This window comes from Antechinus flavipes, chromosome 3 (assembly GCF_016432865.1).
Source record: "Antechinus flavipes isolate AdamAnt ecotype Samford, QLD, Australia chromosome 3, AdamAnt_v2, whole genome shotgun sequence".
Taxonomy (NCBI): Eukaryota; Metazoa; Chordata; class Mammalia; order Dasyuromorphia; family Dasyuridae; genus Antechinus; species Antechinus flavipes.
Window position 1 is genome coordinate 548,781,321 of NC_067400.1, and position 15,970 is coordinate 548,797,290.

General features: G+C 33.1%; 1 protein-coding gene across 1 annotated transcript in view; it reads right to left on the bottom strand.

Annotated features, from left to right (window-relative positions):
* Positions 1-15,970, bottom strand: part of FREM2 (FRAS1 related extracellular matrix 2) — a 220,003-nt gene that overhangs the window by 52,096 nt on the left and 151,937 nt on the right. The window contains exon 7 of the mRNA XM_051990726.1: positions 1,844-1,993. Coding sequence (XP_051846686.1) covers positions 1,844-1,993 — 150 coding nt within the window. The remainder of the gene's footprint in view (positions 1-1,843; positions 1,994-15,970) is intronic.

The following is a 15,970-nucleotide window of genomic DNA, read 5'->3' on the forward strand; positions in this document are numbered from 1 at the left end:
TCCATCATTCAGTCTTTCTCCATTATATTTCCACTTCTATAAGCTTGCCACTAGATATTTCTAAAGCAGGGATCTGCTTAAGAAGTTTCAATAGTCTAATATAATTAAGATGGATAAACATCTGGAACATAAAGAAATCTCGAGGGACCTTTAATAATCCAGAGATTAAGGTCTTTGGACAGGAATTATTTGGTTTCTGACTTTGTGTCCTTAATACCTACCACAGTTCCTAATATGAAGTTGGGATAAGGACTGAGCCTATGATTTCACAGGCACAGGAAAAGAAACTTCCTTAACCAAAGCAAAATATCAATTTATCTTCAACTTCTTGTCTTTGTTGCCTAGAGCACTGTGAGATTTAAGTGCCTTGCTCAGGCTCACAAAATCACTGCATCTTAAGAGTGGCACAAAATAGACACATAATAGATTCCTATTGAAGTAAATGGAATTAAATTTAATTAAAGCCTTACTTCCCACCTCCACAAAAAGCCAGACCAGAACACTATTCCTATGTGAAAGAAAAAGATAACTGGAGTTAATGAAGAAACAAAGAATGCAGAAGGAGACTGAAGAATGAATGATACATTGTTCTGGACATTTTATATGATTGAAACTAATTTATTCAATTTTAAATAGTTACAAAGAAATTGATTTCATGAATGTTTAATATTACTTTCTAATAAAGCATCAATGAACAACAAAAAAGTCACATCACATCCTCATCTCTAAGCCAAGAATACGCCCTTCCCTATTCTTCTTGATAAACAGCTTGAAAAAGGCTTTTTTGTTGTCCTTTGCTTTTTTTTCCCCTCAACCTTCAGCTCACTCTAGACTTTAGCCTTTCTAAAAATTTTCTCATAGGTCTGTGCCACTCTTTTTATATCCATCACTTCCATCTTTTGTAAATGTTCTTTTTGAATGTGAATTCATCAGAGAGCTTTCTACAGAGTCACATTGAATCATTTCAATACCCTGCCCTCAGCATCATTCATGATAGCCTTGCCAGAGTTCCATTTTAGAGAGTTCCTCTTAATCTTTCACTAGCTTAAACCATGTAATTATGCTTATCTATTCATTGAACTTGCAAATATCTGGCTTCCTTAATTAGTCATAATACATAATTGAACCCTAATAAAGATATTTAGGTCTATTCATTAAATGGAATTATGGTGCAAAAGTTTAAAAAGAAGATAAACAGATTTTTTTTGTTTTTCTATTTAAGAAAACAGAATCAAGTGATACATATATAACATAATGAAATTGCCGAATACATATCTCACTCTTGGATGAAAAAGATCATTAAGTCACTAGCTTATAATTTAGTTTAAGCCTCATGTAATATATTGTGACCCCTCATAATGCCAAAAAATCTCATATTTACTTAACAGTGATAAAAAATATTTTAAGTAAGCCAACTGTAATATTTTGTTATTTTAATTATTCAAATTTATATATATGTATTTATATATATATATTCAAATTTATATATATTTCTTCACATTTCTGTTCAGTGATGCACATAATATTCCTCTTCACAATACTTAGAAAATGTCTCTAATAAAAAAGCAAAGGGAATTTATTTAATTGAATTCATTTGATGTATCATGGAGTCATTAATTTAGAGATAGAAGATCTCATAGGTCATTTAGTCCATTCATGCCTTCATTTTACAGGTGAGGAAGCTGAGGTCTAGGTAGACTGTGACTTGTCTAAAGTCATATAAATAGTAAATGGCAGGGCTAGGGTTAGTTTTTAAATTAAATATAGTAATGTCATATAGAAAGGGCCAGATTTATCAGAAACTTTAATAAATAAATAAGAACTAATATAAGAAATGACTCACCATCTGCAGATGAGGGCTCACTTTTCCGAGATCTCACCATGACACTAGAAAGCCTTGAGAGATCAGTACCAGTTCTCCAGATGCATACTTCAACAAATCCAGCACTCTCATCAACAGAGTACTCAACAGCACCAAAGTAGAAAGTTGGCTCTGTGAGAAAGAAATGGAATCCAATCATGTTATTTTTATTTTCTCTTCTAATCCTCAACTTTATAGATAATGAAAATTAATTTGCAATTATGAACCTTAGATATACTCAACATTAATTAGTCTTATATCACATTTTTAATTCCCCATTACTAGAATAGAATCCCATCAGCACAAGAGTTATGACACGAATGAAGTTTTGAGTGTCTTTCATATTTCCTGAATCATAACAACTTCTAAAAGTGTCATAAAAGATGATTAGCCTAAAGTATCAGTATTTGTTCCCCTTCCCCCTCTCTTCTCCTCCCCCCCCCCCCCCGATTCCAAAGTTAAAGAGAATTCCATTGATTTATCTACAGGACAGCTAGTTTTGGTCAGTTATATTAAAAATGATATTGTTACCTGATGCTGAATAGCTTTGTTTGACTGGTTTATTTTCTCTGGGGTAAGGCTTCATTTTGGACGGCATTCCGTTGTTTAACTCATGACTTATCTAAGTCTAATCACATCACCTGTTTCCCTTTCATCTTTGATCCTGAGGCCTCTGTATCAACTCTAATCCTGAGAATTAATCATTTTCAAGATTAACATAGTTGGATGGGTCACTATAGATTAGGTTTAAGGATCTATTTGGGCTTTTGAGGTACTTTGATTAGTCTGTATGAAATCTGGGTTCACAAATAAAATTAAGTTTGTCTCACTGGAACTCCTTAGGAGCCACTTAGAATTGGGGAGAACAGATTTCATATCTACTTTTCCCAGTATTAGTAATAGATTTGTGCTGACCTATCTATTGCCTTTTTTTCTTTACTTTCTGACTAATCACATATATTTATGATATAGATAAGTGGAGTTTGAGGCATAAGTTGACATCTGTGGAAAGTCATTTCACTACCTGATTCACAGTTTTGGGAGGATAGATACTTGCTACTTGAGTCTCAGCTTCTAGTCAACAAAGTGGTTGACTACACATATGTTTTGAGTTAAAAGTATGAGAAAATTTAAGTGACTTGTTATATTCTGCTGCTTTTTTTTTTTTTTTTTTTTTTATCAATTTGGATTTGCACTAAAACCAAGGTGGCCCTAGGCAAAAAGAGGCATGGAGCTTGAGCCTTTGCTTCTTAAAACACAAGGCCATTGTGAGCCTGATTTTCATGCTTCAGAGGATATGATTTTAATTTAAGCTCATTCCTTAACACCAATGGCTCACAAGAATAAATACACACACACACACACACACACACACACACACACACAGAGAGAGAGAGAGAGAGAGAGAGAGAGAGAGAGAGAGAGAGAGAGAGAGAGACCCTTATTTTGTACTGCTTCATAGTTTAATTTCTTCACTTATTTCATTTATTTGGATCAAATAATTCTGAATGCAAGAAAGCTAATTTTTTTGTTCTTATTTTCTCTAATACAACTAGCAAATAGTCTTTTTTGAGAATTCTTAAAATATATGATACCAAACTTAGAGATTTTGTTTGCATATTTTGGTCAAATGGGTGATAAATCTCCTGGAAATATTTCCCTACTTTTAGACCTTTCAACCTGAGCTGTTCCTGCTCTTCTGGATGCCAGGGCATGTGAGTGTGTGTGTATAGATGAAGGTGTTATCTTATTAACCTTAGTCAAGTTAGACTTTAAATGTAAGCCAATAAATTCCTGACATTTCTCACTTCAATGCAAGCAGACAAAGGTGAAGATAAAGAGGCTGGATAGAGTAACTAACACAGAGAGTTCTTATTTTGACCAGCTTCCAAACCACAGAATATCTGAGTTTTCTGAAAGGCTCCCAAAATCATTTTGGAGAAAAAACACTGAGTTGGATCCAATGTGTTCAATAAAGAAATTCACTAATCTTTCCCCCCTTACAATCCTTGCAAATTATGTTATTGGATAAATTAGATTTTTTTTGGGTTAAGGGACCAACTAATGATTCAATAGGGGAAGAAATTCTATTTATCTATGCTATATCTGCTTTCATTAGTCCCCTTACCATCACAAACCCAGAATTCTGTTTTGGCCTCACCACCTTATATTTCTCTATATTAATGGGAAAATGAATAGAATAAAATGTTTTAAATAAAGAAAACTCTTGTTATTGATCATAAACTTATTTAAAATCTCAGTTTTCTTTTTTTGAGTCTATGTTCATTTGGTCAACTATGGACCAAAGGGTCTTTACTTTATAATTCTATACAGCAATAATGTTTTAAAATGAGTCTTATTCAAGCTTTTTATTTTCCCTAAGTTTTCAGATAAGATGTAAACTCACTAAATTAGAATATCTTAAGGGGAAAATAATATTCAGTCATAATCATTTGAAATCATTCAGAAAACATCAAATTATATGATGATCTGTTGGGATGGCACATTTGTCAATATGTGGATGGAATAAAACTGGAAGTTATAAATTATATATTGAATGACAAATCTGAGAAAAAATGCTTTTATAATCTACAACAAAGGATTAAATATGATGATTAAAATTCTATTAGGATATAAATATAATGTCCAACATGGGTCTGAGCAATATTACCAAAAATAACTTAACTCACACTTGATAACAATATAGAATTACATCTGTGCTTTACTAAATTAAAGAATACATATTATTAATGGTGTTCTTTTTTCCATTAACAATGGTGACTGTTTATTTTTAAATACAGAATTCTCTCTTTGTGATTCCAGGATGATGTTAGATTAAAAATCAAATCAATGAGCATCTATTAATAATCTACTATGAGTCAGGCACTGTGCTAAATGCTGGAGAAACTGTAGTTCAAGCTAAATTATCATCTTTAATTTCACTTAATTTTTGCTTATTCAGGAGTTTAATTATAATTCATACATTTATTCATTTGTTCATTTAAACAATGAAAACCAAGTCAGAAGACTATACTTATAGATCAAGTATATAGATATATATATATACTTCAGACATAGTGTATTTGGATTTCAACAAAGCATCTTATAGTAATATCACTTTATAAATATAATAGAAAGATATGAATTGGATCACAGTTTAATTAATTGGATTTGGTAGTTGCTCATGGATTTTTATAAACTTGTAAAAAGCACTTCAGTGGAAGTGTTTAAGGAATCTATTCTTGGTCTCCTATTCAATAAATCTGTCAACAGTCTGTAGGATAACATAGATGGCTTGCTTGTCAAATTTATGAAAGGAATAAAGGTGGGAGTTATGTTATATATTAAATGACAAATATGGGATAAAATGCCTTAACAGTCTACAACTAAGGGCTGAATATGATAAGTAAAAACTTATTAAGCTATAATTATAACGTCCAACATGGGTTTGTACAACACTTTACAAATATAGAATAAGATGGATGTGGCTAGAGAGCAATTCATAGAAAAATACCTAGAAGATTCATATAGATTTCATACTTAATGTGAATCAGCAACATGACCTGGCAACTAGAAAAGCTAATTTCATTTTATAATTTCTAGGATGAAAGAGATGATAGAGAAATGTGGGATCAAATTATGTCTAGACTATTACATAAAGTACATTTTACAATAAGTTTGTGCATATTCAGAACACAGTGACTAGGCTAGGGGAAAATCTAAAGACTGATATTTGAAGAAAGTGGAATAATTAGCCTGAAGAAGAAAATTTTAAAGGCAAATATCCAAAAGATTGTCATGTAAATGTTATTAAAAAGGCAGATATAGACTTGATATAAAGAAAAACTCCCTAAAATTAGAGCTGTTATAAAATGGAATGGGTTTCTTCAATAAGTTAGGAATATCCAATTACTGACAGTGCTCAAGCAGAGACTGATTAACAACTTTTAAATTTTATAAAAGAATTTCTTGCTTAGGGATGGGGTGGATTTGAAAATAACAAATACCAACACTATCATTACAGTGACAATAACATCCCTTTCATCTGTGTTAGTATATTATATGGATAGTTTCCTATGACATAAACAAAAATATTTTATTTTGCATTTTGCATAATTCATCCATATTTCAATGGAGCTGTAATCTTAAAGACATGAGAAGTCCCTTTCCAGGTGAAGAATACAATTCCTTATTTTTGTTCATGTATTTTCATAAATTCTCCATAAAGGATGTATACAATATATTGGAGATCTTCCACTTATTCCCTATATCAGGGAAATGTTTAAGTTATCCATATAAGATCAGAAAAGGAAGACATACACTGAGAATAAGGCTAGTTCAAGATGAACTGTGGGAATCTTTACAAACTGCTAACTCATTAAAGTTGATAGATTATTGATCTGATCTTACAAGAAGATGTTTTGGGCCAGAACCTGAAACAAGGTACTAAGTAGAACTAATTGATACACCTTTACTCATTGGAGTTTATATGTTTGGGAGATTTCAGGGTTCAATATGAGATATCCGAATTCACACTTCCCTTGAAGCTCTTAGGGCCAGAGAGCACTATGGGAAAAAACCCATAATTCTGCTCTCTGATATATAAGAAGAAAGCAGAGGCCCAATTAGGGGAGTTCAGCTGAATTACATTGGAGAGGAGCACTCTGGGCAGACACAGAGCACTCTAGGAGAGCCAGAAACCCTCTCTTGGAGACAAGAAAGATTCATTACAACTTTTACCTTGGTGCTGGCTGGAGGCAGAGGCAGAAGCAAAGGACAAAGCTGCAAGAGCTCTTTGGAGGCAAGACAGATTCAACTTGGTGCTGGCTGGAGGGTGAAGGAAGCAGAGGCAGAAGCAAAGGACAAAGCTGCAAGAGCTCTTAGAACCAAGGAGAGAGGCCTCTAAGAAAAGCTAACCGGATTATATTGGAGACAATAAAAGATCTGAACTTTTATTACCTGGCTGCGTGTTGGGTGATTATTACTCTTAACTGATACTAAGACTGCCTCCAGAAAACCTCCCAGAGAAACCTGCTTTCTCCCAGAGAGAGAATGATTATTATTTTAAAGAAGAAAAACACCACAATGAACAATTAAAATACAATTAAAACAAAATATTACTCACTTCAATAAATTGATTTTAGATCAGATCCCAAATGCCTACTTAAATCTGAAATTTCATCCAGTTCAATAAGTATATGCATTTCTTAAAAAAAAGAAATCCAGCTATAGATAGATATGACATATGTTCCAATCATTTCTTAATGTATCTTTCTCACTAAATCCTTGATTCCTTTCTAGGGTCACAATTAAACAAAACCAACTTATGAAGTAACAATGTCTCACAGAATATGCAGCATTTTACAAACATAGTTTCTTATCTCTTGAAAAGTTTGAGCATTTTACATTTAAGCATATCTATTTTGACAACATATTATATAGTATGGTTGAATTAAAGGATATTCTTTAACTTTGAGAAAGCTTTGAGAATGACTAAGCAACTTTAAACAATGTAAAAGGATAGGTAAATCTATTCTACTTGCCTGTCATTAACAACATACCTTTGAAAACCAATCTCTCCCTTCTCCTCTAAAATCTAACTCCATTGACTAGCTCTATTCTTTTATCTTCAATTTTTCCTCCTATCATCTGGGTAACTTCTATCTACAAACAAAGCTCAGTCAGGTCTAGCTAATATAAAAAACACAAATTCATACAATTACTTTTCTTCAACTTTGCTACCCCTCTCAAGTTTTATCATATTGTCATTCCTATACATTGACTATGCTATGGTAATGAAATAATAAAATGATGTAGGTGTCTGGAACCAGATCATTGAGGAGGATATAGAAGAGAAGAAATAAAACAACATGTGTTCAGCAGTTGAATCTCAGTTTAAGATCTCCCAGGCAATGGCTAAGCACAGCTTCTTTTTTCTTTAGAATTTTGGCAGAAATCTGCTAATTATGGATCAAAGAGAGCCTGGCAAGCTAGCAATATGTTATGAGAAAAAAAAAATTCATAACAGTTCTTACATAAGGTGATTTGCAATAGCCAGCAAAAATAAAGGAAAATGGGGCAGAAAGATGGGGATCAGTATCTTTCATCTAATCAGCAGGCAGAAGAAAAGAAGAGAACAGGTGAGAAGGAACTTGAAGATGTAATTTATGTTGGCCCTTCATAATATTTAGAAAAGCTTCCATGAGCATTAAGGTTTTGGCATATGAATCAAAGGCAGCTGAGTAAGTTAGTGGTAAATCATAAAGAAAAACTAGAAAGCCCTTCCATAAATAAAACTCTGATCAGGAGTTATCAGCAACTAAACATTTCAGTCATGACAGTGAGCCATAAAAGTTACTAATATGAATAACTGAGAACTGAGGAACTTGTAGTATGAAGAACATCAGGAAAATATCCTATGAGCTTTTATTGTTGCTCAGTTGTTTTTCAATCATATCTGGTTCTTATTGACCCCATTTGGAGTTTTCATGACAAAGATCCTTGAATAGTTTTCCTTTTCTTTCTCCAGTTCATTTTACAGAAGAGGAAATTGAGGCAAACAGGATTCAGACTTGCCTGGGGTCACACAGATTCTAAATACCTAAGGTCAGATTTGAACTCAGGGAGAAGAGTCTTTCTGACTCTTTAAGTCTGTAACTATCAAGTGTGCCACCTCACTAATTAGTAACTATTAGCCTTGTGTTTCTGCCAATGCCAAGTAATAAACACAGTGCAGGATAGTATATAAAGTATTTGAGTTAGAGTCAGGGAAGACCTTGGTTTGAATGAAACAGTCACTAATTGTATGATGATAGGCAGATCAGAATTTCTTTGAACCTCAGTTAAGTCTTCTATAAAATGGGGATAATAGTGTCTGAAGTGCCAGTCTCACAGGATTATTTGAAGACTAAATCAAAGTAAACTTTAAAGAATTACACAAATCCCAACTATTATTATTTGAATACTCAAGATTCAAAATGTTTTTTCTATAAGAGGAGAACAGTTTGAAGAAAAATAATAACTGACATTTATGAATCCTTTTAAGGCTTTTTTGGATTTTCTGTACATCATCTAATTTTGATACAAATAACAAACCTGTTAACAAAGTGCTAAATGAATGTTACTCCCATTTTAGTGAAAAAGAAGCTAAAGCTCGAAGAGGTTGTCTTATCCTTTAAAAAGTGTTACTAAGTTAATAAGAACTAGTAAGATATAATTCAAAGTCTAAATCACTGTTCATTAGAGAAATGCAAATTAAAACAACTCTGAGGTTCACAGCTATCAGACAATCAGATACATAGCCAATGTGATTAAAAAAAGGAATATTAGATGTTGGCAGGGATGTGGGAAAACTTAATCACTGTTCATGGAGTTATGAACTATCTAACCATTCTGGAAAGCAATTTGAAACTATACTTAAAGGGCTATACAATTGTGCATATCCTTTTATCCAGCATACCATTCCTAGGTCTATATTCCAAAGATATCAAAAAAAGGGGGGGGGGGAAAGGACCTATTTGTGCAAAAATAATTATAGTAACCCTTTCTGTGGTGGCCTAGTTGAAATCAAAGAGTTAGACATCACTTTGGGGGATGTCCCCCTAAATTGGGGAATGATTAAGCAAACTTGGGTATATAATTATAATGGAATATTATTGTGCTATAAGAAATGACAAGCAGAATGATTTTAGAAAAACCTATAAAGACTTACATGAATTTTTGTATAGTGAAGGGGACACATAAGCAGGAAAACTTAGGAGATAATAACAGCAATATTTTTCAATGAAAAACTGTTTGTGCTTTAGCTATTCTCAGCAATACAATATCCAAGATGATCCCAAAAGACTAAAGTATACTAAAGTATACTATATGCCTATTAAATACAGATTCAAGCATGCTATTTTTAACTTCCTTTCTTTTTTTCCCTTTTATTCAAATCTTCTTGGGCAAAAGTACTAATATGGAAATGTTCTACATAATTGCACATGTACATTCTAGATCTTATGGCTTACTTACTCAGGGAGAGGGGAGATAAGGGAAAAAGCAAATGATAGAATTTGGAACTCAAAACTTTAAATAAAAATGTTAAAATAAAAATTTAAAATAAAGGACTGCATAATCTCATTCAACATCATTACAATTTTCAAGGCTGAACTTTTGCTCCAAATGGGACAGATAGAATCATGTGTATTTCCTATATGCAGAAGGTGATGAGGAGGATTGGCATATTATATAACATACCTGCAAAAGAGATAATGGAAAAGTAATGGAACTATTTTTCTCCCAGAGGGCAATAAATAAGTTTTTTTTTTTTTAATGTCTGTGGTGTCTAGATATAAGCATCAGTTTATAACCACATTTTATCTCATGAGATGAAAAGAACATTTTAATTGCTCTCTTAAGCTAAATCACATTACTCTCATTTATGTATATGACAAATAGGACCACATTATAAGATCTTTAATACCTGTTTCAGTATTCAACATTCAAGAATAAAAATTTGTATTGTAATTTTTTTGCTCAGGACTGAAAAAAGGACATGAGGTTAAAAAGACAATTTCTTCCCACTATTTTTAGTGGCAAATAAATTCATTTTTTTTGTGTGTGTGTGATTCTAGGAAGTAGAGGGTAATAAGAATAAGAACTTGGGTCTTGGATGGTACCACAGATTTTTACCAACAAAAGTAATACATCTAGATTATATATCTAGATTAGATGTCTCAGACATAGGAGACTACTATTTGTATCTAGAAACAGTCTTCATTTTTAAGGGGAAAAAATAACCTGCATGAAAAGGAGCTAAGTGACAATCAGTGAAGAATATTTTACCAAGATTTTTTTCTATTTCAATTTATTTATATTACTTAAATACATATATTTATCCTATCACCACCACTATACATTCCTATGTTTTTAGTTGTATTTAAATCTTGAAGAACACTATCAAAATTTTTTGATTGAAATTAAAAACCTTTTGTACAAGATAAACTTAATAGATTGCAATTAATTATTATAGGCAGGAGATTAAAAGGATGCATTTACACAGCTTCTTTTCTCACAAATCTCACAAAATTTTCCTTTCAATGAAGAATAGTTACAGTCTATAGAGTGTGCTAGTAACTTAAGACCCATATTTTCCTACAGATTTCAAATGGGGACCCCCTAAAGATAACATTATCAGATATTCTACTATCAATTTACCTCTGAACCTCTCATCTGACCTTTCTCAGAGTCAAAATGAGTTCATGGACAAACTTTAACCAAACTTCATGTGATTATCAGAATTCATGACCAGCAATGTTTGAAGAGGGCTAGATGGATATTGCTTTTGGTTTTCACATGCTTTCCAATTATCAAGGTAGTAGAATTGATAAGCAGAAGGGGATTCAAATGAGGAAAATCCAGACAGCCCAAGACCTTGCAGACTAGTTGAAGAAACTAATTTTTTTTATTTGCTTTTAGCATGGATAAAATGTTGACTGTTACTAATGCCCAAATTAATTACAAAGGACATATGAAGAAAGAAACTATCTGCATCCAGAGAAAGAATTGATAAATACATATTTGGGTCTAATATTAACCATCTCCAGGAAAGTGGAAAGGGGATGGGAAAAAGAAAAAATTTACATGACAACAATTATATGAGCAGAAAATTGTATATAATACATTTGTAGATTCATGTGCAACTATCTTTTTATGACACCATTGGAAAAATGCTTTTTAATTCCATAAACTTTAAAAATAACAACTACAAACAGATTTGTGGAAGAGGGAAGACATTATATCTATCTTCAAGAAATCTTCAAGAATACAAAATTTTTCATGTGAAAGGGGGATTGGATTTTTTCTCCTGGGTCTGAAGGTCAGAACTAGGAGCAATGAGAATCAACTGTAAAGAGGCAGTGAGATTTTAAGAAAGAAAAACTTCCTAACATTTGGTGGAATTCAGTCACCATTACTTGGAGGACTTGATTCTTGGTTCTACAACTTATGCCCTGGAAGTCTACCATCCAGGTTGGTGAATCCCTCACATTGCTTACGAGGCCTACCAAATCTAAACAGGTTCCAGATATACTTCATTATATTCCTGGCCACCTTTTGTCTACTTCCTTGACAAATCATGTGTTTTCCAATCCACTCTGCTCCCTACTTAGAATAGGAACCATGATCAAACCCATATTGCCATTCTTTCTTAAACGAATGTCTTAATCTACTCCCACATTTACCAGCACTAACTTCCCAAATCAAAATCCCTACTACATCCCTGACTTTTTTGCATTTCGTTGTGTATTATGTTCTAATATAAGCTCCTTGAGGGCAGGAATTATCTTTATATTTGTATCTTTGGCACTTAAGCCAGTGTTCAGCACATGTTGTAGTTCAGTACTGTTTGACTCTTCATGATTCCATTTGAGTTTTTCTTGGCAGAGATGCTGTAGTGATTTGCCATTTTCTTCTCTAGCTCATTTTACAAATAAGTAAGCTGAAGCAAGAAGCATTAAATTATTTGTCCAGGGTCATATAGCTAGGAAGTATCTGAAGCTAGATTTGAATTCAGGAAGAAGAGTCTTTCTGATTCTAGGGAAAGTCCTTTGAGTTTTAAGCAGTGGCTTGTAGTTCTCTGGTGAGTAATTTTGTTATTTAATTACCTCAGTTTACAGCTAAGCATAGTAGGGTCTCTAATCCCAGTTTGTACCTTAGCTTTAATGTCTTCATCAGGGGGTAAAGTCACATGGTACTCTATCCATTGTATAAACTAGCTCATTTGTTCAGCATGGAAGGAACACTTTTCATTTATTCAATAAAACTTCCTCAATCAATTGTTACATCTACTTGGATTCAAAATTAGAAAAGTAGATATAGGTGCTTGTAACATTTTTCTTCAGTTTGCATAAATCATAATGGCTTCCACTTAAGATTCAAAAGATTCTTCAGTTAAATGGAAGTGGTTCAGAAATCAGTATAAATGAAAAAAAAAACTTTATTCCAAATCAAAGGCTGCCTTGCCACTGCTGAGACCAGACATAGGTTCATGGATCTCTTCAGTTATTCTGAGGAATTTGGAAGCCAATAGGAAAATGGAAGGGAGTCCAGGATAGTTTCTATTAAAGATACTTGTAGGATATCCAAGCATTTAAAATAAATTAAATGCCAAGTATAAATGAAATGGAGCATTATTGTGCCACAAGAAAATAATCATGAAGAATAAAGAGACATATAGGAACATATATGAGCAACAGTGAAATCAAGCAAACATAATCAGTAAAGCATGATAACCATGTAAATAATAAAAATGACAAAATGATCAAACCTGATTGCAGTGAAATTATTATAATTGAACTTCATCCTATGCCAAAAGGTAGGAAAATATATCAGGATTCAAGGCTCACCTTATACTTCTGCATCAGGGTATCTCATCTCTAAATATTATGTTCAGGTATTCCAGTCAGTGGAGAGAGATGGAACAGATGAAACTCCATTTTGTTTTTGGAATTAGACATCTAGATAGATGTCTTATGTTAGGAAAATTTAAAAATATATTAAAGACATTTAGTCTTTGGAGTATGAGCTAAAGGAAAATAATGAGATAATTAACATTTGTACATAAGAGCTGACTAGTATAAGCAGCATGAGGAAAGTCTGACAGAAGCAGAATTAATGTATAGGGATACAATTACACAGAAGAATGATGAGACAAGCATTTAATTAGTATTTAAATTAATAGTAAAACACTGGGAACAAAGTGGATATTCAATTCCTAAGATAAACATGCATATGAATATATCATTATGCTGGAAAAATGATGAATGCAATGAATAGATGCAAAGTGAAGTAAATGGAGGCAGGACACAATATATTCAATGATTACAAAAATGGAAATAGAAAGAATAACCACAAAAATAACTAATATTGTAAAATTACACAGAACAAGTATGGTTTGAAAGAAGAACTATGAGAAAACACTATCTACTCTTTATAGAGGTGAGAAGTAGATCAACAAGTTAGAGAGGTCCACTGGAACAATGCATATATTGTCAGATTTTTTTATTCTTTGATTTTGCTGAATTTTTTTTTCTTTATAACACTTACTCTACATGGTTATTTTTTCATATTTTTAAAGTAGAAAGTTGTTGGAATATTTACAAACTGCTAACTCAATAGAGTTGATCTAATCTTACAAGAAGATGTTTTAGGCAGAACCTGAAACAAGGTACTAAGTAGAACTGATTAGTACAATGCTTGTGTTTGCACCTTTACTCTTGAAGTTCCTTAAAGAGCTGATATATATTAGAAGCTGCAAATTTTATTTGGGCTGTGGCAATTCTTTGTACCACACCTACTGAATAGGCTGAATCAGATATTATATTTATGTTGCCTGCGTAATAAGTGAGAGCTAGCATGATGGCATATAATTCGTTCTGCTGAGTGGACTGAAAAGGAGTTCTGACTACTCTTTTTACGGTTAAATCATGAGAGTATACAGCACAAATATTTTGTTTGTCTGCGTCTGTAAAAATAGTTGGTCCTTCAAGAGGAACCTTAGAAACCTTCTCCTCAAAAATCCATTGCCAATTATGCAGTAGTCTGGTTATCTTTAATGGCGATCCATGTGCAAAATTTGGAGCCATGGCCAATAAAATTTGCCACTCTGGGATGGTTTCACAGCATACATTAATTTGTGCATTTGTATAAAAGGTGTATATCTTGTCAGGTCTTGTCCCAGATAATTGTACTGCTCGCTTAATGGCCTTTAATAGAATTCTAGCCACAAGCACTGGGTAAGGCGTAAGGCTTTGTTCTGGTTGTGCTGGGAGGTTCACCCACTCTATCACACTGTCTCCTTGATGAAGGACTGCTGTGGGTGCTTCTTTTGTAGCAAAAACTGATATTTCCAAGGGTTTTTGAGTTACTCTTTCAACTACATTGGATAAAGCCAGTTCAACTTCTCTCAAAGCCTCTTGAGCTTCTTTTGTAAGCCGGCATGGTGAATTTAAAGCAGTGTCTCCCCTTAAAATGTCATATAGGGGTTGCAATTGATTGGTAGTTAAACCTAATACTGGACGCATCCATTGGATATCTCCTATTAATTTTTGGAAATCATTTAAGGTGTTCAACCTCTCTGTTCTTAACGACAGTTTTTGTAGTGTAAGTGCCTTAGGATATATTTCATATCCTAAATATTGAAAAGGAGCATGCCTTTGAATTTTTTCTGTAGTGATATGAAGTTTGTAGTATCTTAGTGTTTCTATGGTCTTTCGTAGACATGCTTCTAGCATTTGTTCCTCAGGTGCACATCCCAATATATCATTCATATAATGTAATAGCATAACTTTTGGAAATGCTTTTCTTACTGGAGCAAGAGCAGTAGCAACATACATTTGGCATATAGTAGGGCTATTTTTCATTCCCTGTGGCAAAACTGTCCATTCATATTTTTTATAAGGCTCAGCTAAATTAACACTGGGCACTGAAAAGGCAAATCTTTTCATATCCTCCTTATCTAGAGGAATGGAATAGAAACAATCCTTGATGTCTATAACCCAAAGAGGCCATTCTCTAGGAAGCTGAGTAGGAGATGGAAGTCCAGGCTGAAGAGTTCCCATAGTTTCCATCTGTTCATTCACTTTTCTTAAATCAGTGAGCATCCTCCATTTTCCCGATTTCTTTTTTAAATACTTCAAGAGTAAAGGTGCAAACACAAGCATTGTACTAATCAGTTCTACTTAGTACCTTGTTTCAGGTTCTGCCTAAAACATCTTGTAAGATTAGATCAACTCTAATGAGTTAGCAGTTTGTAAAGATTCCAACATCTCCCCCTTTCTTTTGTTAGATGAAAACACCAAAGGAAATAGGAAATCTAATCAGATTAGTGGGTTTCTGAAGGGGTACACATAAATCCATCAATATGGGCCAGAACTTTGTAACAGATATACATGGTATACATAAATCCATCAATATGGGAGGCATTATACACAATTTACATAAGCACATAGCAATATAACACAGGCTAGTAGTAATGTAACAACATGAATCAACCTGAAAATTTACACATGTCCATAAGTCCTAGAAATAGTCCATAAGGAATCCATTGTCCATTAGTTCATGTGC